The sequence below is a fragment of the Protopterus annectens genome, chromosome 2.part0 (assembly GCF_019279795.1).
Source record: "Protopterus annectens isolate FY-2018-M chromosome 2.part0, PAN1.0, whole genome shotgun sequence".
NCBI classification, from domain to species: domain Eukaryota; kingdom Metazoa; phylum Chordata; order Ceratodontiformes; family Protopteridae; genus Protopterus; species Protopterus annectens.
Genome location: NC_056728.1, coordinates 435,923,657 through 435,951,001, shown reverse-complemented (window position 1 = coordinate 435,951,001; position 27,345 = coordinate 435,923,657). Strand labels below are relative to the sequence as shown.

At 39.6% G+C, this 27,345-nt stretch overlaps 1 protein-coding gene across 2 annotated transcripts in view; it reads right to left on the bottom strand.

Annotated features, from left to right (window-relative positions):
• The window catches only part of VPS13A (vacuolar protein sorting 13 homolog A), a 4,910,496-nt gene that overhangs the window by 964,855 nt on the left and 3,918,296 nt on the right, over positions 1 to 27,345 (bottom strand). For both annotated transcript variants that reach the window (XM_044060868.1, XM_044060869.1), the window contains exon 54: positions 19,037 to 19,269. In XM_044060868.1, the coding sequence (XP_043916803.1) occupies positions 19,037 to 19,269 (233 nt within the window). The remainder of the gene's footprint in view (positions 1 to 19,036; positions 19,270 to 27,345) is intronic.

Genomic DNA, 27,345 nt, shown 5'->3' with positions numbered 1-27,345 from the left:
ATGTTACTAGGCTAACAGCCCTAGAGCTTTTTTAAGTCTAGTCATTCATGCCCCAATTTTCCCAATTATCAATGCCCATAGGGCACAGGCAACAAGCCAGGCATGACTTTAAAATTTCACATTCACTGGTACAAACTATGTTTGAATTGGCTCAGGAAAGAGCTCTGTTTCACATGAATGGGGAGTTTGTTCCAGAGAAAGGGGTTATTTCTCAGACACATACCTACCCCCTCTAACATGTTTTGTTTATGTGACAGATTAATTTTCGATCCTTAGATGAAGTAATTCTACTGCTGTTTGTTTTGTGAATGTGTAGTAGATCGATTATGTTTAGAGCCACTCAAAGAAAATGAGAGACTCAGAAATTCAAGGATATAATTAATACAGTTATCAAGAAAGGTTGGCTTTATTTGCAGATATTATTTTGTACTTGATACATCTAGCAAAGGACATTTTGGTATTGCAGAGGATTTTGAGACGGTCTTTTTGGGATAAAAAATTAATGAAGATAAAATAAAGCTATAGTCATAAATTATGTACACACATGCACACAAATGGGTTCAACAATACCAATAATTATGGAGACACAAAAAGAGAAATTATTTAGGAATATGGATTAAAAAGGCGTCTGTTATGGCAGCTAAGGATATGTGAGAAGGTGCCAAACAAAAAGAAAATACAAAAACTGAGAAACTGGAAGTTCTTGTCTATGTTTGTGGATAGTAAGATAAAAGCAATGAACATGATTTTTCCCTTTAATTTTATATACAGGTTAGGCATATTTTTATCAGCCAGTGGAAGAGTTGTATACAATAATTAATCAAGGAATTGAAGGAAGTTATCTGGGATGGAAAGAGGGCAAGAGTTACATTGGATAAATTAATCCTTCAAAACAGAACAAAATAGTTTAGGATTAAATGATCTGAAGGGATATTTTACAGCTAATCAGTTAAGGTTCATATACATAACACAAGCAAAATGTTAAAAAGTAAACTGGAAAGTGGTAATGTTGAAGTGAAGGGGGGTCACAAAATAAGGACAGAATGGGATTTTGGATGCAAATCCTTAAGGAATATAACATCACTCACCACAGAATATTATAAAGTTGCAGAAAGCATTCTAAGAACTAAGCCAACTTGGGAATGGAGAAAAGACAGTTTGCCAATAAGGATGACTGCAAGTAGGGGTACAGAAAATAGGCATAAGGGAGCTGGAATTTTCTAGAGAAAACTGTCAAAGGAACCAAGGTATTGGAGGCAAATAACTACAAAGGGAACACCAATAGATTGGGAATAAGGCCAAGAAGTTTGGACTGCAGGTTAGATATCTTCTTCCCTACTATGGACTGATATCAAAATATAAACAAAGAGAAAGGGATAGGGGAGATGTAAATGAAAGCCTTGGTCTACTACACTTTTTAATCAAATCTAGAACAAAAGCTTCTGTTAAAAAAGGGATAATTAGTAGAGCATATAAAATACTGTATGAGAACTAAAAGAATCAATGAGAAAAGGTTAGATAAGACTGGAAGAGACTGGAACAGAAAATTACAAGGGAAAAGGGAATGACGTGTATGGCTCCAAAGTATGTATCAAGTCCAGAAGGTTTAGCATTTTTACTCGGAAATGTTTACATAGATATTTTTATACCCTAACAACCTTCAAAGAATATTTCCTCAGACAGATAAATGCTGGAAAAGTGATGGGGAAGAGGTAACTGAGAATATTTTTGGGGTATAATGAGTTGGCAGACTTTAAAAAATCCCTACAGAGTACTCTGACAGAAATATTGGGCGGAGCAAATGGCTATAAGAAAGGCAACTATTCTTTTGAGCTGGGACACAGATAGGAATAGAACCTTAGTATCCTCTGGATAGGAGAATTCAGATCACAGACTATGCGTCCTGGTAGGGATAGTCACTCAATGGTGTAAAATATGTCTCTAAGTGAGTCGTTCATGTTGACTAAAGTTGCCAAGTGGGTATGGGTAGTTACCAGTGATAAATGGGTTTAGGACCCGGGCTACTCCAACCTACAAAAGACCCATGTTAATGGTGAGAGGGATGTATGTGCCCCTATTAGTCAGTGTGTGGCATGCATAATGCTCAGCAGCCCTGTATCAATTAGCTACTGGCCAGCAGGTGTCTAGTTACCCATCCTGGGTTACCTGGGATAGCTCTGCTGAGCAAAAGCTGGACGTAAAACCAATCAACCTGCCAAATATAAACTGAGAATTGCTACACAATGTAGGTTCACTGACAGGACACAGCTTGGAAGTGGATGACATGATGATACAGTGGAGGCTGGACATCCTATGTACCGAGACAATATGGAAGAGCAGTGCAGCAAAGCCACTTGGCTTGGGATCCAGAGTCCACTACTCAGGAGGGGGACATGCTAGAAATGGTGTGGGAATAATGGTGAGAGAGAGGCTTCAGAAGGCAGTGAGGGATATCATCAGAGTTGGTGACAGACTCATAGCAATAAGACTGCAGTGCAATGATAAGGCAGTATTCATAATCTCAGCCTATGACCCACAGCAGGGTTGTGATAGTGAGGGAAAAGAGTGCATTCATACAGCAGTTGCAGGACCTACTAGATAAAGCAGGAGAACATGAATACGTGTTGATAATGGGTGACTTGAATGCACATATTGGGACAGACAGAACAAGATACGAGAACTGCCTGGGTCCGCATGGGTGAGGAAACAGAAATAAAGAAGGACAGGCCATTTTAGACTTCTGTCTGGCAAATGGCTTGATAGTAGCCAAGACATGGTTCAAAAAGAGAGAGTCATAAGATCACATACAAGAGTGGCCAACATGCAACTTGGGTAGACTTTCTCCTAGTAAGGAAAAGGCACTGGTGTAGAATCAGTGATTGCAAAGTCATCCCCAGTGAAACACTCGGCCCACAGTATAAACCACTGTTGGCCACAATCAGCTGCAAGCAGTGGTCTCAGAAGGCTCTAAGGTCAACAGAGACCAGGTTGAAGACCTGGAAGTTAACTGGAGAGAAAGTACAACAGTTCAAGGAATTACTCAGGGCCCTAGCACTCCAAAAAGAGGAGGAAATAGGTGGAGTTGAAGAAGAATGGCGGTGTCTCAAAACAGCATGTGTGAGGACTACAGAATAGATATGTGGCCAAGCCAGATATGGAAATAAGGTACATAAGGAAAGCTGGTGGTGGAATGCAAAAGTTCAGGAAGTCATCAAAACAAAGGAGGAGTGGTGCAGGAAAAAGTGGGAGACAGAAAGGATTGACCAGCCTAGGAAGAAATACTGGTTGGCTAACAAAGAAACTAAGAAAGGAGTTGCAATAGCAAAGAATAGGACATCGGATGCACTCTACCAATGTCTGGAAAGTGACTCAGTAGGTGGCACAAAGAAACTATATCAGGTTGCAAGGCAAAGACAGAAAGATAAAGAAGATAGTCAGACATCCTTCATAAGGGATGCGAGGAACAACTTGCTCATCAGTCCACATGACATCAAAGGCAGAAGGAAGGAGCATTTCCAGCAGCTTCTGAATAAAAAAAAAAAACACAGAAGCTGTACTGCCCCAGAAACAGCCTACAATGAGAGAAGAAGAGGAGCCCACCCTAGAAGAAGTAAGAATAGCACTAAGGAAAATGAAGTCAGGGAAAGCAGCAGACAGGCTTAGATGAGGTCACAACAGATATGATAAAGATGCTGGGTGAGATAGGGGGAGAAATGGCTCTTGAGGGTACTCGTATAGCAGTGTGGAAAAAAGGCATATCCCAGATGACTGGAAAATAAGCATACTCGTTGCCAGTGTACAAGAACAAAGGGGACGTCCACAACTGTGGGCAGTACAGAGGCAGGAAACTACTATCACACTGCATAAAAGTTCTGGAGAGAGAGTGATTGATAAATGGATATGACAGTAGTAGAATGTAAGATGGGAGATAAACAGTCCGGGTTCAGATAAGGATGTAGCACAACGGACCTGCTGTTTGTAGTGAGACAAATAATTGAGAAGAAGCTAAAGATGAGGAAAGAGTCCAACCGGGCATTCCTAGACTTAGAGAAAGCATAAGGTAAGTTTGCAAGAAAACTGCTCTGGGCAGTATTCTGGTGGTTAAAAGTCCCAGAAACATTGGTAGAATTTGTGCAGGCTATGTACAAGGACCCAATGACTCAAGTGAACAGTGTTTGGCCTCACAGAGGAGTTCCCAGTGGAAGTGGGTGCACACCAGGGTTCACCTCCGAGCCCACTGCTGTTCATACTGGTAATGGACTACATTAGCAAACAGACTGGAGGGAAAAGATCAACCAAGTTGCTGTATGCAGATAACATGGCATTCTAGGCAGACTGTGAGCAAGAACTTTAGCAAAGGATACGGGAATGGAATGCAAAACTGAAGAGACATGGGATGAAACTAAGCACAAATAAAACACTGACAATAGCAGCAAATTGGGGAAATCAGAAGAAGCTGAGACTTGAGATAGAAGCGAAGACAGTGGAACACGTAAACAGCTTCAAGTATCTGGGAGGGGTGGTTGAGGAGAAGGGAAGCCTGAATGAAGAGGTCAAAGCTAGAATTAGAGGGGCAGCAGCCAACTGGCACAGAGTCTCGGGTGTAGTACATGACAGAAGAATGTCAAAGAAGCTGAAAAATAAGGTGTACAAGACAGTGGTGTGACCAGTACTACTGTATGGTACAGAAATCTGGGCAGAAAAGGCAGAGCGGTTGAGGAAGCTGGAGGTGATTGAGAAGTGGTGCCCACGATGGGAGGTAGGATGCACACTGTGGGACAGACAAAGAAATGAGGACATAAGAGCAAAAGCCAAAGTAGCTCCAATTGCAGAAAAGATCAAAGGGAACAGATTATGGTGATTCAGACGTGCAGAAAAACAGGATACAATCTGGTGAAGAAGATTTGGGACAGACAGGATGAAGATAAGATGAAACAAGGATATCCAGCAAAGACGTGGATGGACTGTGTGAAAGAAGATCTGTGACAGGAGTGTGGCATTGAATTGAGAGAGATGGCGACAGTTAACACGATACTCTGACCCCAAGTAGAAAATGGGAAAAAAGTGGGGGCTGGTGATGATGATGACAGATCAGAATTGCATAGACATAGCAAAGCCTTATTAAGTTTAATTATATTGAATGCTAAAAAAGCAATTACTTGAAAATGGAAATCAAAATTTAAACCAACTCTATTTGAATTATTAAATATTGTAAAAGATAAAGGAAATGGAAGTGTGATCATTAGAAAATACATGGAATTTATGGAAACAATACATGCACGATAACATTCAGGGAGAGAATTGAAGTTTAAGGGAAGGCAGAAATTTAGCAATTTATGTAATGTTAGACTGAATGACAACTACTACAAAGACATAAAACACATATGTAGTGCATAATGCATGTAATTAAAATGGCAATATGTTTTTTTTTTATTTTCTATTAATGTAGGTGTGCCTTGAGAGGTAATTTAATAGGTGTTTAAAAAAAATGACAGTCAATTACAGTACTGGAATGTTTCACTTAAAATCACAAAAAACACAAGGTAACTGGGCCAGGAGGCCATTACCACCTTGTGAGTACCCACCCTAGATCTCATCTCCCTTTTCACCTATACACCTATATCTAAACACCTATGAATCGATACCTCCCAAACCCGTGTTTACACTTTTCAAGGATACCAGAAATTGTCATAGATTTGGGATGCATGGCTAGGCTTAAAAAGGCCCTTGTCGTTGTTAGCCTAGTAAACACTTATGAACCTATGACAGGTCAGTCATACCAGGGGTGAATTTAGGAATGCCCATTCATTTATCTAGCTCCCCTCTGAAGGAAGACAATGAACAGTATTGCTTAATATGGAGAGGAAGTTTGTTTCAGAGAAGGGGTAAGTACTGTGTGACAAATCTCTCAATAGTATTCTGTTTGTTTAAGAAGACTAAAGTCTCTTGCAGGACTGTTTAATTTAGGAAGGTATAAGAGATCTTTTACTACTGGATTCTTTATGGTCCAATAATCACGGCACATATTACCCCTAAGGAGTGTATCGGGTACCAAATACAAGGACAGGGCTTCCAGTCTCTCCTGGTAGTTAAGGTTCATTAAGCCCTTAATCTTCTTATTTAGGAGCTCTGTGGTCTTCCTCCTTGCTTGTTGTGTCTAGTGAGACAAACTCCAAAGAGAATTGTTTCTTTCTACAATAGGCCTAATCAGTGCGGAATACAAGGGCGCGATGCCTTATTTTGATCTTGAAGGCATACCTTTACCAATGTATTCTGCAAGGTAAAATTACTTTCTAAACACTGTTCCAACATGACAGTCAAATGAGAGGGAACTATCCACCCATGTTTAAAGACCTTTCACCACACTGTCATTTTGAGGTGGGGTGTTTATACTATCAGCTGGAGGGAAGAATTACTTATCTGCGTGTTGGAGTGGGAACTGAGCATGCCACTCAGTTTACAACCATCTACAAACTTGGTTAACCAGAGATCCTTGACTAACAGGAAAACAACCAAAACAAACTAAAAAACTTTACTGGAAACTCTGTCAGAGAATACACAACCAAGTATGATGAACTGCTTATTAAAACAAATAAGCACTTTTGTCTAAAAGCATACAGACTTCTTCAGGTAAAACCAGAAGAAGGAAGCTACTTAAGTAAAAATTTTGAATTTTAACCAGAGATCCTCACCTGTGATTTGGAGATCAAAGTAGTAGTTGCTGAACAAGAGGTCACAAGAAAGATCACTTGTAACTCTACTGATCACCTTCATGATCTCTGATGAAGCACTCACTTGTGGGTATTGTCCTTCAACCAACCTGCAATCTATCAAACTACAGAGCAGTCAATTTGAAGTGAATTTAGTTTGTTTATTGTGTTGGCATGAAGTATAGTTTCAAACTCTTTGGCCAGGTCAAGGTGTGGTGCATGCACAGCATGCCTATGGAGTACGGCTTGTGTTATCAGTATACCAGATTCATCAAGCAGGCTCTACCTTTGATAAAGCCCAACTGCTGTAGGTCAAGTCTAATAAGTTTTTTTTATATCAACCTTGATCAGGTCAGTTATATGTTCCATGGCCTCAACTGGATCCATGTGTTTTGTAAACACCCATGGGGATTGTGGTGAGTCTAAACATTACAGCCCAGAATTGATAAGGAATAGTTTTCTCACTTGGAAGTGCAGGAACCTTATGGGAGATTGTCCGCTATTTTTTATAAGTAAGCACGCATCCTGGAGATTAAATAAACCATCTAGACTCCTGCTTGTACACAATGGAGGATCACCAACACCATAATCATCTGGAATGAGACCTCCTTCAAGTGACGAGTTCAAACAACTTATAAGAGAGGGGATCCTGGCATCTTTTTGGACACCAAAAAGAATCAAGAGAAAAACCTGGGCACTTTCTTGGATTTTTTTTTTTTTTTTTTTTGCAAGAGGCTCTCCAACTCATTCTGTGCTGCCCTCTTCTGTCAAGATTGAACTGTAGGGGGTTGTGAGGGTGAGTGTCTGAACACAGTTAGAAAGAGCATAGTGCAGCCTCTGAATATGATCCCCTGAATGCATTTGTCCTGTGTAATGGCCAACCATGAGAGGGATACAGAGAAAGAGATCTTCAGACCACCTCCAGAATGGAACAGTCAAGGAACCTTTCAAGGTTCATACTGGGTGGAACCTCAAAAGGACCCCAAGCCTGGGAAGAAGGCACCCCAGTTCTCTGTATTCTGGGTCACAGAGGTCCTTTATCCTGTGGGGCTGAAAGGTACTGCCTCAGTGGTGTCTAAGGGAAGAACCAATGAAGACTACACCTGCTCCAGCATGGCACCTACCCTCAGTTCTCCTGTATGCCAAAAAGTCCTCCATCAGCATTACTGAAATGACAATGGCTTCAACTGTCAGCAACAAAGCCTCTGAAATTAAAGTCATCATGGAAGATTTCAGCAACAAAAAAAACGAACGTCGATAACCTCAACTCTTGACAACAGGAAGGTCTGTGCTTGACCCTTCAGACATAGTGGTCCCTGGCACCAAAGTCAGGCCCAATGAATCAATTGGCACCAAGAGTATCTGCATCAAAGAAAAGGGATCTTTCGCTATTAATGAAGCCTGGATGGACTGCAATTCTGATTTCATCACTGCATGGGCCAAAACAAGGCCCAGAGGGAGAACAGAAGTAAAGCAGGTGAGGGTCTCTTCTTAAGTCACCCTGGGCACAGAGGAGGTTGAGATGACACCATACTGCATCTCAGCCTTCATAAATGTTGACATCGTTTTCCCAATCAATCTTAGTGGGGCTCCTCAAGGATCTGTAGGAATGGAATGAAGTGGTTAAGCCAATAGGAAGAAAGTTGTCTGGAAAGCTCATGCTCCCAGAAGAAGCTTTCTCCTCTTGACCTCAGAGCAGAGTCAGCTGTTTCTGAAGACTCCTGCCAGAAGGTGTCAAATACCTTGCAAGAGTGGCCTGAGCAGAGGTTCTGGGACAGGAGGGTGAAACCAATGTCCTAGGGAGCTTGTGGGCAGATTTTGTAATACTGAAATATCCAAGTCATCCAACTTTCTTTTTTCCTTCTTTTCAGATTGACTGATATGCTTGTCTTTGTCAAGGACCATTACTTTATTCTTTCCAGCAGATCTGACCTTAAGAGCCCCTTAACAACAAGTTTATTATGATAGTCGAGCAAAGTTCTGGGAATAAAGTTTCTACGTATAGTGCAGCTGAAATGTCCCATCCTAACACAGGCCACAAACATGTTGGGGGGGGGGGGGGATTCTGTTTCCACACTGGCAGCAGTTTTTTAAAACTCTAAGCCTTATCCTCTTTATCATCTTTTGCCATGCTAGCAACTGTGGTCCAGCACTGGCAGAAAAAGGAACAATGTACAGACAAAAAACATCCACAACAATGGACAAAAACCTCAGCCCAGTCAATCGACTTAACCAACAATGGCAGTAACACACAGAGAAGGAGCAGAAGATGATGCAGAATGCCATCTAAGTATGCCGTGGAGAGATTAAAAAAAAGCATTTGACAACATCCAACATTCATAGATAAGGGAGTGCTTACAGATGTACAAGATACACCCTACATTGATCGATTATATTACAGGGACCAATAAACAGTGACAAACCACCTTGCAATTAAATCAAGACAAAGGGCAAATTATTATCTCGTGGATAACAATTCAAATGGGGATATCCACTGCTGTTTCATTTTGCCCTTAACCCATTACCAATTTACTTAACAGATTAGGTCATGGTTACAATTTGGATCCCAGAAAACAACCCTGCTTAAAGATTTCTTATCTACTTTTTCTGGATGACTTAAAACTATATAATTCATCAGATGAGGAATTGAAAGCACACCTCCAAGTAGTTAAAACTTTCTCAGATGACATATGTCATTTGGCCTTGATAAATGTGCAAAAGCAAAATTTAAAGCAGGAACCAAGAAAACAACAACCTGGGACAGGAATGTGACATAAAGGAACTTAAGCAGAAGGGATTGTATAAATATTTGGGAACAGATGAAGGATCGGCACTAAAGCATGACCAAATTGAAATAAAACTCAGTAAGTAATACTTCAAAAGAGTAAAACTTAATACTGAAAGCAGCCTTGAAGTTTAGGAATAGAGTCCAAACTACAAACCAATTAGCTCTTCCTGTTTTAACTTGAGTTTTGGTGTGACTGACTAGCCTCAAAAGGTATTGGATAGGTTGCTAGTTTTCTCCAATATATTCCCGCCTCCTCTTACCTATTGCCTGTATCCCTAATTGCAGTCAGCCTTATCAGCAGAATCTCCTTTCTTCATTACCATGCTGGCTTAGTTCTTAGAAGACCGTCTGCTACTTTATGAATATAATATTCTATATGATTGTTCTTCTTCTTCTTAAAGGTCTGCATCCAAAGTCCCTATCTCCCCCTCTTACCTGAGCCCCCCCCATTTCATCATCATCTCTTTCCACTTTGAATTATAGTTTTCGGCTTGTGCTATGTATAGGAGCCTTAACTGTACTACTTGGGTAATCCCAATCCACCCCGTTCTATTCGAAGAATAAGCTTATCCCACTTGACTCTTGCCATCTTCCCCTCCCAGATAAAATCATTCAGCTCTTTATTAATTGCTAACCACAACTTCTCCTCTGGTTGATAAAAATATGCCTGACCAGTGTATAAGACTAAAGGGACTGAAAAAAATTGTAACTGCTTGTATCTCACTATCGATGACCATATAACAGAGTTTCCATTTTCTCAGTTTTTGTATTATTTTCTGTTTAGTGTCTTTCCACATATCATTAGCTGCCACCCCAGTATCATTTTTAATCCATACCCCTAAATACTTCATTTTATCTTGTTCCCATAAATATGGATATTGCTAAACCAATTTGTATGTGGGTACATAATTTACCACTATTTATTTTGTTTTAGTTTCATTAATGTTGTATCCCAAAAAGGTCTGAAACCGCCTCAATGTGTTCCACAGCACTATAATGTCTCTTTCTGGTTTAGTCAGGTCTAAAATAATGTAAACTGTAAATACAGCCAGCTTTTCATGACTATCATGCCAAACATATCCTAGAATTTCTGAGTCCCTTATTTTCTGGGAGTGTAATGAGTTGGCAGACTTTAAAGACTCCCTGCAGACTGCTCTATCGGAGAGGCTGGGTGAGCAAACTAGAGAAACTAGGGAAATTATTTTTTTGAGCTATGACACAGAATCAAAATTACCTAGACATGGTAAGGCCTTGCTGAGTCTAATTATGATGGCTCCCAAAAAAGCAATTACTAGAAAATGGAAATCCAAGTCTGAACCAACTTACTGAAAGTAGCAAAGATAGTAACAGAGATAAAACAACTGGGACTGGGATCTTTAGAAAAGGGTAGGAGCAAATTTCATAGGAAAAAATGGGAAATATGGGATCGATATTGTACATGCAGAGAAGGAACGAGGTTTAAAAGAAAGGAGGATTTGAATGAGCTATGCAATGGCTGACTAACAATGACCGGATATGCTAAAAGTGATGTTTAATATTTTCAGCTATGGTTGTGTCGACACGATTTGGAATGTATAATGTTTGCAACTGAAATTATATTGCTATGGTTTATTTGCATTTATATAAATGTAACATGGTCTATGTCATACATGATAATTTAATAAAGATGTTTCTTGTTTAAAAAAAAAATATTGGATAGTTAGACAGGAAAACAAGAAAAATGCTTCACATTAATCAAATGACACACAAATATGTATTCCAAGATTATACATTAATCACTTTGAAGGAGGTATGGGCCTCCTCGAAATTGATTATGTGTACAGATTAGCAGTTGTGGGACTATATTTGCATCTGCTGACCTCATCAGATATAAACATAGTGAAAGTTTTAAAACATGAATCTAAGATAACTTCCCTGCTTAGTTTAGCAGATACATTGCAGTGACAAGCAGGAATGAAAATCGAACCAGAAATCAACAAAAATCTGACAGCAACTGAATGCGCCAAAAACAAAAGAATATTAGGAGAAGGATAATAAGAGAATGAAAGAAATGGGGAAAAAAATAAATACTGCACACTGTGGCAAGACAGTTGTATCTGGGATTGTGCAAATACTACAATATAGAAGTAGCTGAGAAGCACTGGAAACAGCCACAAAACATTATGCAGAATGATGAAGTGTACATTAAGTACCAGTAGCTCAAAAAATAGATGTGAGAAAAACAGATACAGCAGTCCATGAAATAAAGACAAAAGTAGCACTGATCACTGAAACAGTTTCCCCTAGTGATTACAGTGTCTTAAGTACATACAGAACCAAAGTCATAAAATATCAGGTTTTGCAGGCAGAAATGAGTGCAATGTGGAAGAAAGGTACCGAGACAGTTCTAAAAGTTAATATGAGCAACAAGTCTAATAAAACTATCTACAGTCATACTTAAATATGCTACCAATATATGTAATTCTGTATGAATTGCAGGAGGAGTCAATTCTGGGCACACCGAGGGTGGTGCAAAGAGCACTTTTGGATAACATCTAAGAATGAAACAGTGCTAATTTCACGAACTTTAATTATACCTGGACTTAGGAATGGGGGTCCACTCCTGATATGGTATTAGAAACACAATAAATTTGGAAAAATTAAACAGAGAAACCTTAGAAAATATCACTAAGTCATGAAACAGAGTGGATTTCTTTTTAACACAAGGGATGGTGAGGTGAACAGATCTGATGAGAAAAAAAAAGTCTATGTGCTTACAAGCACAGGAAGAACAGCTAGATAAAGCTACTCAATAACCCTAAGAATTCTATAAATTCAAAGCATTTATCAGAAACCAGCAACAAAAAAACACCATTGAAAAGCACAAGGAAGCTTGAAGACATCATGGCAGTAATTAGATATTTTGAGTACTTTTCAGAGGAGGTGGGATTTATGAGACAGGGAAGAGTTGAGTGTCACTGTAGAAAAAGGGCACCAAGGTGACCAGTCCACTATTTTCTAGTGTCCAGACAGGAGCAAAATGAATCAATATTTCCTACAATACATCAAAAGGTACTGCCTTCAAATTGCCTATCTGACTTTCAAAATGTTGCACCTTGGTCATTATCCTGCCCTTCAAATCTTAAATTCCACTTTGTCCTGTTTACCCTTTGAAAGCCTAGACTACTATCAGTCATCCCTTCTCAATGGCCAGAAAGAAAAAGGAATACAGGCCACTCTACCATACTGAATCAAAGACCCTTAAGGCATTTACAGCTCAGTTGGAAAGCATCCTGTTTAATCAGGTTAAACGTTTATGTCTCAAAGAAGTTTTTAATCTTTATGACTATCTAGCAATGACTTATATAAAGTGTCTGTTCTTACCATAATAAAAGAAAAACGAAAGACAATTTACGCTGACTGTACTTTTTTCTTACAATATTATACACATTAATTACTTTATTTTCCTTATTTAATGGATTATGGCTGTAAGGAGAGCCTTTGGTATGATTCATCTTCTTGCAAAATAAATAACTGCTGTGGGACATAGCACATGCTAGCAATACTTACTGCAAGGCATCACCTGCACGGAAAGCATTACAAGTCAATTTAGGCAAAAATAAATGCAGAATAAACACAAAGCTGCAAATGTTAGAGTCCAAATGTCTACAACTACTCAGTCCAGAAATAGTTTGAAATCAATCCACAGTGCAAACACAACTCTCCAGAAAGGGATCCAAAAAGCAATTACAAAGGTGCTCAGAGACAAAAAAGAAGCACTATCTTACTGCTCCTGTCTATCTGTTTCATTAAATAAACAAAGAAAATTTAGCCAAGATGGTAAGTGTTCTCAGGACAGAATGGATAAATACATATCTTTCCATAAGCAGAGATTACCAAATAGTGCTATGTAACTGTAAGGAGAGATGTGAAAGCTGCACTTTACATGCAAGAAAAACAATAATTAAAGACACTCAAATGAAAGGTCAAGAAAAACGTAGGTCATGTGACAAAGGTATACCAGTCTGATTGAAGCATTCGCAAACAATATAGAAAGCAAATACTCCTTCAGGAAGAGACAGCATCAGCACAATTAGTCTCAACCAAATAATCGCCCTTTTTACAAATCCTAAAACTGGAATTTGAAAAGTCAATTGGTGTTGATGCTGGGACCATAGATATTTCAGATTTCATTCTATCTTTCACATGTGGAGTCTTTCAAGAGGTATCATGAGAATCACAAATTTATTTAATTTATTTTACTTAACATTTGTTTACCAGGAAAGTCAGACTGGGACAGAGCCTATTTTCAGCAGAGGCCCAGGGAGAAACACTCCAGATGCATGCTTTTGAAATAGTTTTTCTGTATTGCAGCCTGTTTTGACTTGTTTTGAGTTGAGATGTCATGAGATTTAGAATCCTGATGAATTTCCTTGCTGAAACAGAAGTCTGAGTGAAAACCCCAGAAATCAATCTATATACGGATCTACTTTTCCTGTGGATGAAAAGCTGTTTGTATTGAAGTGTCCATCAGGTACCTTAGAAAAAAAAAACAATCCTGTGAGGAGGAGTCAGAAAAGAATTCTGAATGTTCTCTTGGAATCACAGCTTGTGTAGCAGATTCTCTATCCAAGAGATAGAGAGACTCCTGACACTTTGAAAAAAAAAATACTCTACAAAGATAAGCACGTTGTCTACGTATGGAAAATGTGTACATCCTACAGTCAGGAGTGGGATATCCCAGGCGAGACACTCTGTACACATCTTGGAGCAGTAGATGACACAAAGGGTAAGGCACAGAACTAATAATGTGATCCAGACACACAAAACCTTAAGAAACACCTAAAGTTTGGATGAGTAGGAATGCGATGATATGCATCTTTTAAATCTAAGGTCACTAATGAGGAAGACAGGGTTAGTAAGTTGTGAAGTAACAGTATTTTGAACTTAGACACCATCACAAACTGGTTTAGGGACGAAAGGCCCAGAACTGGTCTCTAAGAATCTTCTTTCTTTAGCACCAGAAACATTCTTGAATAAAATCCTTCTGCTAATTGAGGAGGAACAGCTCCTATCCCCCCCGCCCCAAACACAGCATGTGTTGTAAGACAGGAGAAAAGAAAAGAGTCTGGTCTGCTGGATGAGGAGGAATCTCCACGGAAGAAGGGAAAGCCTCCAACTGCAATCTGTAGCCTTGATGGATAACATTCAGAACCAATCTGTTTTGGAACAATCTGCTGCCAAAGAGGGAAATGAATATTCAAACTTTTTGAGGGGATTAAAAGGGATGGGCGCTGTGTGTGTGTGTGTACTCTCGCAAGCACGTTTGATGTGTGTGTGTGTGGAGGGGACAAAGTTCCTCATAAAATCATTCTGACTTATTGGACTGTCCTTTGTTTTGAAGGATTACTGTTTTCTTTTTGGTACCAACCTGCTATTGCTTTGTAAACTTTTGCTTACCAGAATTGTTTTGGAACTCTTTATTTTGCTTACACAACAGCGTGAAAAATTCCTTGGAAAACTTAGAGAAGGAGGGCTGAAAAATCTGAGAGATTCCGGAATCAGCTTTACTCTCTCATTACACATTTTAATGACTTCTGCAGCAGAAGGTCCAAAACTAGATCTCTTTCCAAGGAAGAATTCAAAATTTCATTCTTGACATCACTTGGGAGGTTCTGAGAACACAGCCAGGCAAACTTTTTAAAACAGTTCTCATGGTAGCAGTTCTGGAAGTGGCATCCACAGAGTCATACGCACATTTCAAGCAATGACTAGTAACTTAGGAAATGGAAGAAACCAAATCAGGCAAAACAGGCTTCTCCTCACAGGGAGAAACTGATGCCAAAACATTCCTCATACTTTAACTAGCCAGGATGAACTTCAGCATATGAGCCTGACAAATGAGAATTCTAAAAAATTAAAAGTTGCAGATGCATACCCTTTTTCCAAAACTTGTCAAAAGCCTTCCCATCCTTGTCAAGAAGGGATAGTTTAATATTAAAATTTTCAGTAGCAACTGGATTCACTAAAACAATGGTTATGGAGTCAAATATGGGATTAGTATATAAAAATGTAAAAAGACTGGGAACTTTATATAATCTACTTTTTAGGGTAGCAGGCTATCAGGGAAATTGCAGGCTGTAACAAAAACATTAAACCACTAAGTCCAATCCAACACATAGAACCACAAATAAAGCCACAGAAGGAACAACCAACAGCTTCCACAGAAAAGTTTTATTCACTTTAGCACCTCGGCCACAAAGCCTTCAAGGAGTACAAAACATCAAAAAACACACTCTATAAATACACAAATCAATTACACCACAAGTCAGTATTCAAACCCTCTAGGGGTTAAAGCATCATATTAAAAAAGTGCCTCCTTATGTAATTTACCCTTCAGAATTGTTAACTCACCCATTTGAACCTTCACTTGCTCCAGAATGCATCCTTTAAGAAGTTTAAAATTGCCTGCATGATACTTTCTAAAATGAATGGCTATTGGATTTTCACAATTACCATTTTTATGCCCCTAATGTGTTCCTGGAATAGTTATCTTAAACATTCTCAAGCTTTCACCGATATAAAATTTATTACATGGACATTTTAAAATATAAACAATTCCCACTGTATTACATGAAAAACATCGATTAGGTTTAAATGTCATACCATTAATGAAAGGAAAGCTATTAACTACATAGGGACAAATGGAGCAATTACCACATGTAAAAGTACCTACATTAGGTAAAACTCCATAACTAATTTGAACTTCAGGCATTTGAAACTTGCTATGCACCACCATATCTGCTATACTACGGCCTTTTTTAAAAGAAATCACGGGTCTAGTTTTCAAGATACTAGCTAACTTATAAGTCCTTGAAAAACATAAGCCAAAAATAATATAGCAATTGAGTAACTTTTTCAGAAAGAATGCTAAAAATAGTCACAAGGTACACATCTTTCCTACCATCATCTAAGCCTCAATTATTACTCACTCTTACCATCTCAGAAAATAAAAATTCATCAACACTAGCCTCATCCTATTTATTACCATTGCACTTATTCAACAAATCAACCCCATTATAACACTTCTGTTTAACCCTATTTAAAATACTCCACTTTTTACTTTCATATCCCCTCTGTATAAACATTTCAGCTGACTGTTTCACCTCCTTTTCAAAATCATAATCTACATTACAAAGTTTATTTAATATATGGCAAGGAAGTAATAAAATGGGGGGTGACAGCTAGTGTCATGTAAAAACTGTGAACCCCCTTCAAATTTCCTATGAACCCTCCTTTGAATAGAACCATCTTCCATATCCCACAGATCCAAATCCAAAAAGCCACTCGATCACCCACCTGTAAAACCATCAAACTTAAGCCCAAAAATATTCTGATGTATTGATCTACAAATAAATAATTCTTATCAAAACCCCCTCTACAAACACAAATTTAAATCAATGTATCTAAAATATATACAAACATAATTTTTAAAAAACTAATTCTGAAACAAATATTCCAATTCAAAAAACAAAAACATCCTCCAAAGCAGACAGAACTGGAGGAATATCTGAAGGTATTAACAATTCCAATTGTAACACATTGGATTTTGAGAGACTAAGAAACCTTCACCACTTTCACACTGGAAAAAATATTCCTCTTGGAAATAATCTCTGACAGAGAGAATCCCTCACATACCACACTCTCCCCAGAATCTGAATCAGAAGTCTGGAGATAAAACTGCATCTGTCCATCCACATTCCCACATAGGTTCAATCTTTTAAATCACTTCAGGGAAGGAGAGATCCTTTTTTCTCTTACAAGAAACAGTTTTAAAAGAAGGGTTTAGAGCCTGCCTAGAAAAAAGTGATATTCCCATTAAAAAGTACATACAAGTCAAAAGACGGTAAACAAAAACACTTTTTCCTAGCTTAAAAGTATATCTTTTACAGATAAAGTTTTCTGTGAAAAAAGTAAAGTGGAAGGTTTTCCCTCGAAACGGAACTTACCTGCACGGCAATGGAACAATGTTAGCCAACCACTGATCCTTGAAAGACTACAGAGGAGTGCTCTCTTCAGCAGCGGGAAAGCTCTAGAGGGCTTGGCACCCAAGCTTTTTACACACATGGAAGGTCCCCTAAAGCTTTGGAAGTTGGCCAGCTGTTACATTCTTAGCAGGATATAGCCCATACAGCTTAGGCTACAACAGTAATGATCATAATGATGTACATCCTATTTCAAAGGGGACCCCAAAACAACAGCAGTTATTATCTGACTCTTTCCACAGGAATAAAACAGCTGCTAAGACAGAAAGCAGCTTTGTAAATAACATTCCTAATACTGACTCTGACACTTAATTCAAGCTTAAAAATGTTTACTTATGTTCTAGTCTTGCTAGCACTTTGATTTTATTTTTAGCTTTTTTTTCTGAATGTTGTGTTCCAGTTAAACTTTTTAGTACTGGACAACAGACTAAAATTCAATATAGAGCATTATGATTGAGTCACCAATCGTAACTCACTTATTACGTATTCAAGACATGGATGCCAAGAAATTTACCACCAGAGTGAAGATCGAGAGGTGAATCTCGTTATTCATGTCAAGAACACGTAATATGTGGCTATGATCAGAGATCCAATCACAATTGTTTGTAGTACATGGAGATGTATCTTCTCCAATTAGAACAAATTAGTCAAAAGTAGGGTTAAAGAAAAATAAATGAGAGGTGCTGTGCCAGCTTTAAAAGCTGGTAAAGCTGTGGGGGAGTGGCTGATGTCCCTACATATTCTTTGTGTAAGGGAAGCTATTTAACTCAAAATGCCTTATAGTTTAGCAGACAGCAAGCAGAAACAGGAGTTGAAACAAGGCAGTTTCTTGTCCTGTTGCTACTGATTACTGGTCAGTAGTGCCTGCTGTTAGTGCACACCTGACCTTAACACTTAAGCACCCCTCTAAATGTTAAGGTCCGGTCTCACACTTTATCAGTGGTGAATCACGATATAACATGTCGATTTAGCATAAATGGGGTGCGCCATACACTATGACATGATAAAATCTGGCTAACTATACCACTTGAAATCTCCTGAGTATTATTTAAAAATTTCAATGCTACTGTTTGGAACATTTGTGATGTGTGCAAATTACTCATATATTACTACAGCTATCCATCTTGTCCTACATGTTTTGAGGTAAAAGTTTTGAAATCTGAAAAAAAAAATTGAATTTGCATTCAGCTGAAAGTCTGCTGTGTTGAAGCAAACCACTTAAGACACTGCAAAACTAGGCAACAATAACACTAAATTATGTAGGGAAACTTCCTATTATAATGTAATGGGCAAGTATTTCTTATGGATGTCTCTGATTTACAATATTATGCCAGTACCATGAAAAAAAAGTTCACACATACATTTAGTTTAACTTATGGTGTCAGATGCTAGAGAATAATAGCTGAAGAAAAAGTAACAAATATCATAACTATTCAAAATTGTGTGATTAACACATCACCCGTCCACAAATTGAACACAAATCACTGACACAAACTGTATTTTTAAGAACATACCTTGAAATGCCAATGTAGGATATTTCTTGCTTGATATCATTATTGACAAGTGAAATTCCAACACCCGCCAGCGATATGATAATTTCTTGCTCAGCAAGTTCTGCTTTCTCACTTTCACATGCAACATTATACATATGGGCATCTTCAGTGAACAACAGAATACGTTGTAAACCTTCCAAAAACGATGCTATATATACGTCCTTATTGTCCACAGTGAATTTATCAAATTTATCCTAAAAGATAAAAAAGTACAAACATGCTTTATACTTGAAATTTGCTTTATGCATTTCCAGAAAAGGCACCAAAAGAATATTAAAATTATCTGAAAAAGCAGAGACAATGCATGTTAATGGTTTTATAAAAAACACAAACAATAGAAATCCAGTCTGTAAAGCAAACATAAAAGTAAATGAAGACAGGATTTTACCACCCAGACTACACAAGGCAAACAGACAACTTATGGTGTCAGTCACATATAACCAATACACAAGGAAAGTACAGTTGTGTACACTTACCATAAATGTAGATGTTCGAGTGTATTCACTGTTGCAGTCATTACATTTGGGTAATCTGCTGGCAGGCTGCCCTCAGTTGGCCTGATTAAGAAAGTCTTGGGTCCTGTGTCGGTTGCTGTCCCTTCTTCCATGACATCAGCCAACGCCATTACATCAGTTTTTCTTGCCCCAGATGTCAGGTGCCCCCCAAATGAGGAGCCACATATTTAAGTAATTAAAAACACAAATATATACCTTCAGACAAAAGCAAATACACCAAAAAGGCTTTCAAGTATAGTAAAGGAAAGAAGTAGTATAGTAAGAGAAAAAACAGGGGGTTGGAGGGAGGGTAACCAGGACTGAAACAGTGAATACACTCGAACATCTACATTTATGGTAAGTATACACAACTGTACTATGTTCTTCGTGTTTCACTGTTGCAGTCATTACATTTGGGTAGATTCCCAAAGCTACGGTTGGGAGGATGGATTTATACAGCATTAGGACCAGCTATAAGGCCCTGCAGCACAGCAATGGCAAAGCCAGCTCTGGATTTAGAGAAGAAAGGTAAACGGTAATGTTTGGTGAATGTATGAACTAAGCTCCAGGTAGCAGCTTCAAGAATGTCTCTGGTAGGAACACCTCTGAGAAAAGCTGTAGAAGTAGATGCAGCCCTGGTGGAATGAGATCTGATCCCCCTGGGGTACAGTTTTACCATGGTGCATATAGCAGAAACAAATACAACGGCTTATCCATTTGGAAATAGTCTGCTTGGAAATAGACTTTCCCTCTGCCCCTGCAGCAAATGCCTCCAGTAGTTGTTCAGATTTTCTTTGAGATTTTGTCCTGTTTAAGTAAAATCTAAGTTGTCTGTGTACATCCAATGAATGCAGAATTCGTTCCTCCTTGTTCTGTGGATTGGGAAAAAAGGCTGGCAAATGAATGGTCTGATTAAGAGCCACACTGGATACCACCTTAGGCATGAAGGATGGATTGGTCCTGAGAGACACCCTGTCCGCATGAAAAATAATGAAAGGCTCCACTGCCATAAGAGCCTGTAATTCAGAAATCCTTTTAACTGAAGTGGCTGCTAAAAGGACAGCTGTTTTCCAGGAGAGAAATTTTAAGTCTGCAGTAGCTGCTGGCTAGAAAGGAGGGAGAGTGAGTTTTTCCAATACACAATTGAGGTACCAGGCAGGGGTGGAAGCCCCCCTGGGCGGTCTTAAGTTTTTCGGCCCCTTGAGATACTGCTTTTGTAAATGATGAGAGAAGAGGGGAGGTTCTGTGTTGTAATGAGCTGAAATGGCTGAGGCATGGATTTTTATGGAAGAAAAGGACAGCCCCTTGTGAAGCATCTCAGTTAAATATTGTAAAATCTGAGGAATATTGAGCACTGTTGTGCTTATCCCTTGTGACTAATTCCAGACATATAATTTTTTCCATTTGTCAGCATAAGATTTAATAGTACTAGGTCTTTTTGCCTCCAAAATGACATCCATCACAGGTTTGCTGAGGGATGCCAAGGGTGAATTTAGGTGATTAGCCATGCTGCAAGATTCAAAGTTTGGAGCTGAGTGTGCAGAATTTGGTTGTTCTGCTCAAACAGTAAGTAAGGTGTCTGAGGCAGGTGCCACGGTGGAAGATGTGACACAATGTGCAGGAGTGGGTACCAGTGTTGGCGAGGCTAATCTGGAGCAATCAAAATCATTTTTGGCTTGTCCTGTTTGACTTTTAGTAGAACTTTGGAGAGCAGAAGCAGAGGGGGAAAGCATAGACTGATAGGTTTTTCCAGCTGAATGATAGAGCATCCACTTTCCAAGCTTTTTTGTGATGAGTTCTTGTGCAGAACTGGTCCAATTGATAGCTCTGGAGTGAGGCAAAAAGATCTATGTCTGGACTCCCCCATTTGCGTGTCAACATGTTGAAAATCCGTGGTTCCAGTTTCCATTTGTGTGGGTACATGAGATTTCTGCTTAGTTCGTCTGCCAGAGTATTCAGCTTTCCTGGCAGGAATTGAGCTTGCAGATGAATTTGATAGGTCAAGGTCATGTTCCACAATGCCATGGCTAGTCTGCAAAAGGGGTAGGAGTGTGTACCCCCCTGCTTGTTTATGTACCACATAACTGTGGTGTCGTCTGTCTATCATTAATTGTCCTGGATGAAGGTAGTCCTTGAAGGCTGTCAGTGCATTCTGTACAGCTAGCATCTCTTTTTGATTGATATGAAGGTGCATTTGATTTGGGCTCCATTTGCCCTGAATGCACTTCCCTGCCAGGTGAGCCCCCCAAGCATAGTTTGATGCATCTGTAGTTAGGGTATGGGCAGCAAGGGGTGGAGTGAATGGCAGTCCCTTGTTTTGGTGGCAGGCCTCTGCCCACCATAAGAACTCTAGTTGCAGGCAAGGTACGATAGGAATCATTGTTTCCAGGTTGTAACAATGTTGACTCCATAAACTCTAAGTATCACTGAAGTTTCCTCATATGTAGTCTTGCATATGGAATTAGAAGAATGCAGGAGGCCATGAACCCCAAGGCTTGCAGAATTTGTCTTGCAGATAGCAAGGTTTTTGTGGCCAACTGTTTGAAATAAGTCACCAAATGAATTTGCTTTTCTGGCATAAGGTAAGCCATCTGGGCAGTTGTATTCAAGCTTGCACCCAGGAATGTAATTTTTTGAGAGGGTACCAGTTGTGATTTCTTTTCGTTTATGGTGTACCCTAGACAAGTCAGAACCTTTTTTACAAACGCCAGATGTTTTTGAAGAACGTCCCTGTTTTCTGCCTGAATTAGACAATCGTCCAGGTGTGGATATATTTGAACATTTCTTTGCCTGCAAAATGCAACTACTGGAGCCAGGCACTTTGTGAAGACCCTGGGCGCAGTAGATAAGCCAAAGGGCAATGCAGAGAACTGGTAATGCAAACAGTCTGCTTTGAAGCGGACGTATCTTTTGCAAGATTCCCTGATTGGGATATGTAGGTAAGGCTCTTTTAAGTCTAGAGTTATCAACCAGGTGCCTTTGCTTAGCATAGGAAGTAACTGTTGAAGAGTCAGCATCTTGAATTTTGGAATATCCAGAAATGTGTTTAGAGTAGATAAGTCCAGAATTGGACGCCATGATTTGTCTTTTCTGGGTACCAGGAAAAGTCTTGAATAGAAACCTTGTCCCTTTTCTTCTTCTGGGACTGGTTGAATAGCTCCCATGTTCATGAGAGACAGTACTTGTTTCTGGACCTCTGCCCACTGATTTGGGGGCAGGTCTGGCCATCTGTTTGGGATTGGCAATGTGTGGAAATGAAATCTGTATCTCTGGGATACTATATTTAAAACCCATTTGTCCTGGGTTATAAGTTGCCAGTTTTCCTCCCAAAGGGGCGGCTGAAAGGTAAGTGCTTGGTAAGTGTAGAGGGAAGTCATTGAGACTGCTTACCATAGGAAGGTGCCTTGTTGTTTCCAGATTTGGAGGAGGAGGCACATTGTTTTGATCAAAAAGTCCCTTGTGACTGAAACCTGGAGCCTTCAGAATGTCTGGGTTTGACTTGAGTGGCTCTCGAAGGAACTGGAAAGGACCAGTTCTTAGTAGGCTAGTGCCTACTAAATCTTGGAGGGTGCACTTTGTAAGAAATCTTTCACAGTTTGCATAGATTTAGCTTTATCTTCCATCTTTTTTAAAACTTCTTCAGACTTATTACCAAAGAGACGGTCCTGTTGTAAAGGAGCATCCAACAATTTTGCTTTAACATGATCAGGCGAAGTTTGCACTTTGAGCCAAGCATGCCTTCTTAGCACAGAGCCAGTTACAGCAGCCCTGCAAGAGACCTCCAAAGAATCAAAACCACATTGCATAGTATGTTTTCCAACTTGTTCAGCTGAATGCAATAAATCCTGTAAATCTTTATTTTCCACACAGTCAGAAATTAACACAATTTTCTGTTTATGCAGGCCCATGAGATGCTGCTGGTAATTAAGCATATGAAATTGACAGTTTAAAGCCCTGATTGCCAAGGTGGTAGAAGTGTAAACCTTCTTACCCCATCTATCCAGCACCCTGGAATCTCTGTTAGGAGGGGTATGAGTTTTAGCAGTAGAGGCCTTAATGCCCTTGGGACCCTAAGAAATGGTTTCAGGATCACAATAGGATTTTTGAAAAGGAATTTGTGGGAGTCAGGAACCCTGTAGTATCTGTCTGGCTTACAAGGAGCCAGAGGCTAAGAATCAGGAGCCATGCTAGATTCTGAAAAAACATAATCAACAATGTCTAGGACAGGAGGTATAGCCAAAGGCCTATGTTGAAGAAGAAGAAAATCCCTAAGTCTCTTTTCAGATTCAAAGAAATCCTGACTTTCCCAGTGGAAATGTTCCCGTAAGGTTTCCCTAAAAGAAAAACCCTCAGGGGGAGAAGCAGAAGGAATGGTATAGACAAATCTTGTTCATTAGAAGAGTCAGAACAAATAGAATCCTGTTCAGAAGATTCATAATCAAGGTCTTGCCTAGGCCTCTTAGAAGGGGGGGGGGGGGGGTTGGCTACCTCTGACCAGAGTAATTAAATCTTCAGCCATTTTGATAATTTGTTTTTTAGGCATAGGGACCTGCACATGTGGCCCAGGAGTCGTTTTTTTTAGACACAGATTTAGATTTTGGTCTTAGTTTTGAAGATGGCGTCAGTCTAATATACAAATATGTAGGCCTGAAAACAACCCCAGAAGCTGGTGCCTGCACAGCAGCTCCGGACCCATCTAAGGTAGAGACATCAGCGGGTTCCATAATTGAAGCATCTCGCGGCATACCGGACTCTGAATGGGTCTCGGTAGAGGCCTGTGAATCAGAAGTAGCGGGTATCAGGGGCTGCGAAAGCGCCTCACTGAGTACCGGCGAACTGGCGACTGGCTTAGGAGAAGTGCCATCAGTTTTGGACCTCGACGGCCTGCCTCTGTCTTTTTCTTTGCGTATTTTAGGTATTCCTGTAGTCGGACTGCTAACCGATGACATTTCTGGATAATTAAAGCGTGATCCAAAATATTTAGAAGCAAAAATATACCGATGTTTAATAGTGCGTTGATTAAATTTAGCACAAAACCGACAGCAAGGTACGTTGTGGTCAGGGCCTAGGCAAGGAATACAGTACAAATGAAAATCCTTATGAGGTATTTGCTTCCCACAAGTAATGCAATTATTAACGTTTACTGACATCGGTAAGGAGCAAGAAAAAGTTTCACCAGAGGGGTACTTAGCTTTTTAGTTGAAGACTTCAGTCCTGAAACTCGAAAACGAAAATTTCAGGAGTTGGCCGACTGGCACTTGCGAACTGATTCTGCTTCGGGCACCATGCGGCAAGAAAGACTGATGTAATGGCATTGGCTGCATGTTTTATACACCTGACGACCTGACGTCATGGAAGAAGGGACAGCAACCGACGCAGGACTCAAGACTTTGTTAATCAGGCCGACTGAGGGCAACCTGCCAGCAGATGACTGCAACAGTGAAACACGAAGAACATCAGCACAACAGCAACATTTGTACTGTCTCTATGGAAACTAGCTAGGACTCCAGTCTGGCAGACCTGTGATAAAGCAACACAAATAATATCCTCCATTTTGGCACTCCACAGATAATACAAATGAACCTGGTCAGGCTTTGGGCCATAGACGTGCTATCAATATACTCTTTGTACCATCATCTTTATAAACTTCATTAGAAGATGATACTCCTATAACCCCAAAAGCTGAATGACTTTCACTTCAGTGCCATGCCTCCTGACATCTCCCCAGGATCCATTTTACAGAATGCCACAACATATGGAATATGAAGAAAGTCTTTCGGATTTCTTCCAGAAACAATCTATAGTGCTGTAAGGAGTGCACTTGTAAAAAATCTACTCTCTCTCCCACTCTCTCTGGGTAAGTCAGTGCAGGGTCCACAATTCCTTTTTCTGACACTGTGAGGGTGGGGTTAGCTGAAGAGAATTCTGTTCTTCACATCATTGACAAGATAATCATAAGGATGGATCTAATGGACCATCAGCACACTAATGCAACAGGATGGAGAGAGTACAGGAATGGCAATGTGCACAGTGGAACAGACAGATAGAAGACAACTCAATGCTGAGAAGCAGAAACTGGATTTTCCCGAAGTTTCACCAGCAGATGTACCTTGGCCTGATGAGCCCCGTGGGGTCTTCTATGTAACAGGATGTGTTAATATGCACCGGGCAACACTCCACATAAGTAACAGCACCTCAGTACACTAGACACTGCATCTAGAAATACATGAGGAACTTCAAAATATCCCACAGTTCCTGAACTCGGCAATTTAACTTCCCAAATGTATACTTACAGAAATGCAACTCCTACAAAAAAGGACAAACAAAATCTGCATACTCAACCCCATGAAAACAACTCAAACCACCTAAAATGAACCCTCAAAAGGAATCTAACAGAAATATAATGAAAAAAATATTTAAAAAGAAAACACGGCCATCAATTACACTTCTTTTCAAGTTACAAAAAAGAACTTCTTGCATTGCACATACACCCCTTCTAAAAATAACGCTCAGATGATATTTAACACTTCTAAAAAATCAAATAAAAACACTAGCTCGTCAGAAAACAGCACCAACAAAATGGACCCAAAGTAAAAGACTAAAAATAACTACTCATGCCGCATGTGTAACAGGAAAGAGGCAAGTAAACAGGAACACGTTTGTTGAAAGTGTAAAAAGTTGGCATATTTTAAAAATTCCCTACAAAGCACTCTGTCAAAAGTATTGGGATGGCAAGGAAATGATTCTTTTGATCTGTGCTATAGGATCTGAATTATCCACACATAATAAAGCACGGACAAGTTTAATGCTACTGGCTGTCAAAAACAATTACTAGAAAATGAAAATCAAAATATAAACCAAATGCATTTGAAGTAACGAGTATTGTAAAGGAAATAAAATAAATGGAAGAGGGGTCTTTATAAAAGGGAAGGAACAAATTACATAGAAATAGGTTCATAGGTGTGTACTAGGCTAATGGCCCTGCAGCCTGGCCATAGGATTACCCTGGCATCGTGCCACCCGACCTTACTTCTTAATGCCTCTGTCGAGTAGAGCCACTGGAGTCATCCCCAGGGTGAATATTCTATTTCCCATCCACTCATCAAGACTTCTCTTGAAGAGGGCCAGTGAGGTGCTCTCCTTGACATGTATGGGAAGTCTATTCCATAGCATGGGCAGTCTCTGGGTTATGAACCTGTCCCTCCAGCATGTTCTGCTGATTGTGGTAATGAGGTTGAGGACTCTGGAGCGTGTGGTGCAGAGAGATTGGGATTTCTTTAGATGAAGCATTTGTAACAGAGCTAGGGTCAGACATGGCTTTGTAAGTTAAGCAGAGTTCACCTATAAGTAGCCGATATGAGACAGAGAATAGTTTTTTTGAGTCTGTCCATATAGGGCAAATGTTTAAGGCCTAGGATCTTCTTTGTGAGGTACTTTTGCAGCCTCTCCAGTTGTTTCAGGTGTCTAGCGAGGTACATGCCAAATGGGGCATTATACTTGATGACTGACCTAATGAGGGAAGAGTAGAGGAAGACAATGACCTCCTTCTTCCTGGATGCAAAACCCTTAGTAATGAGATGTGCCACATAGAAGGACTTTCTGACCACAATGGCAATGTGGTGGTCAAAAGAGAGGTTGCTATCAACCTGTGTTCCTATATCTCTTATAATGCCTTCTGTGTTCAGTGAACTACCATCAATGTGGTAATTCAAGGGAGCCGGGTTTTTCCCAAGGGAGATGAAGACACATTTTTTGGCAATGAGCTTAAGACCATGG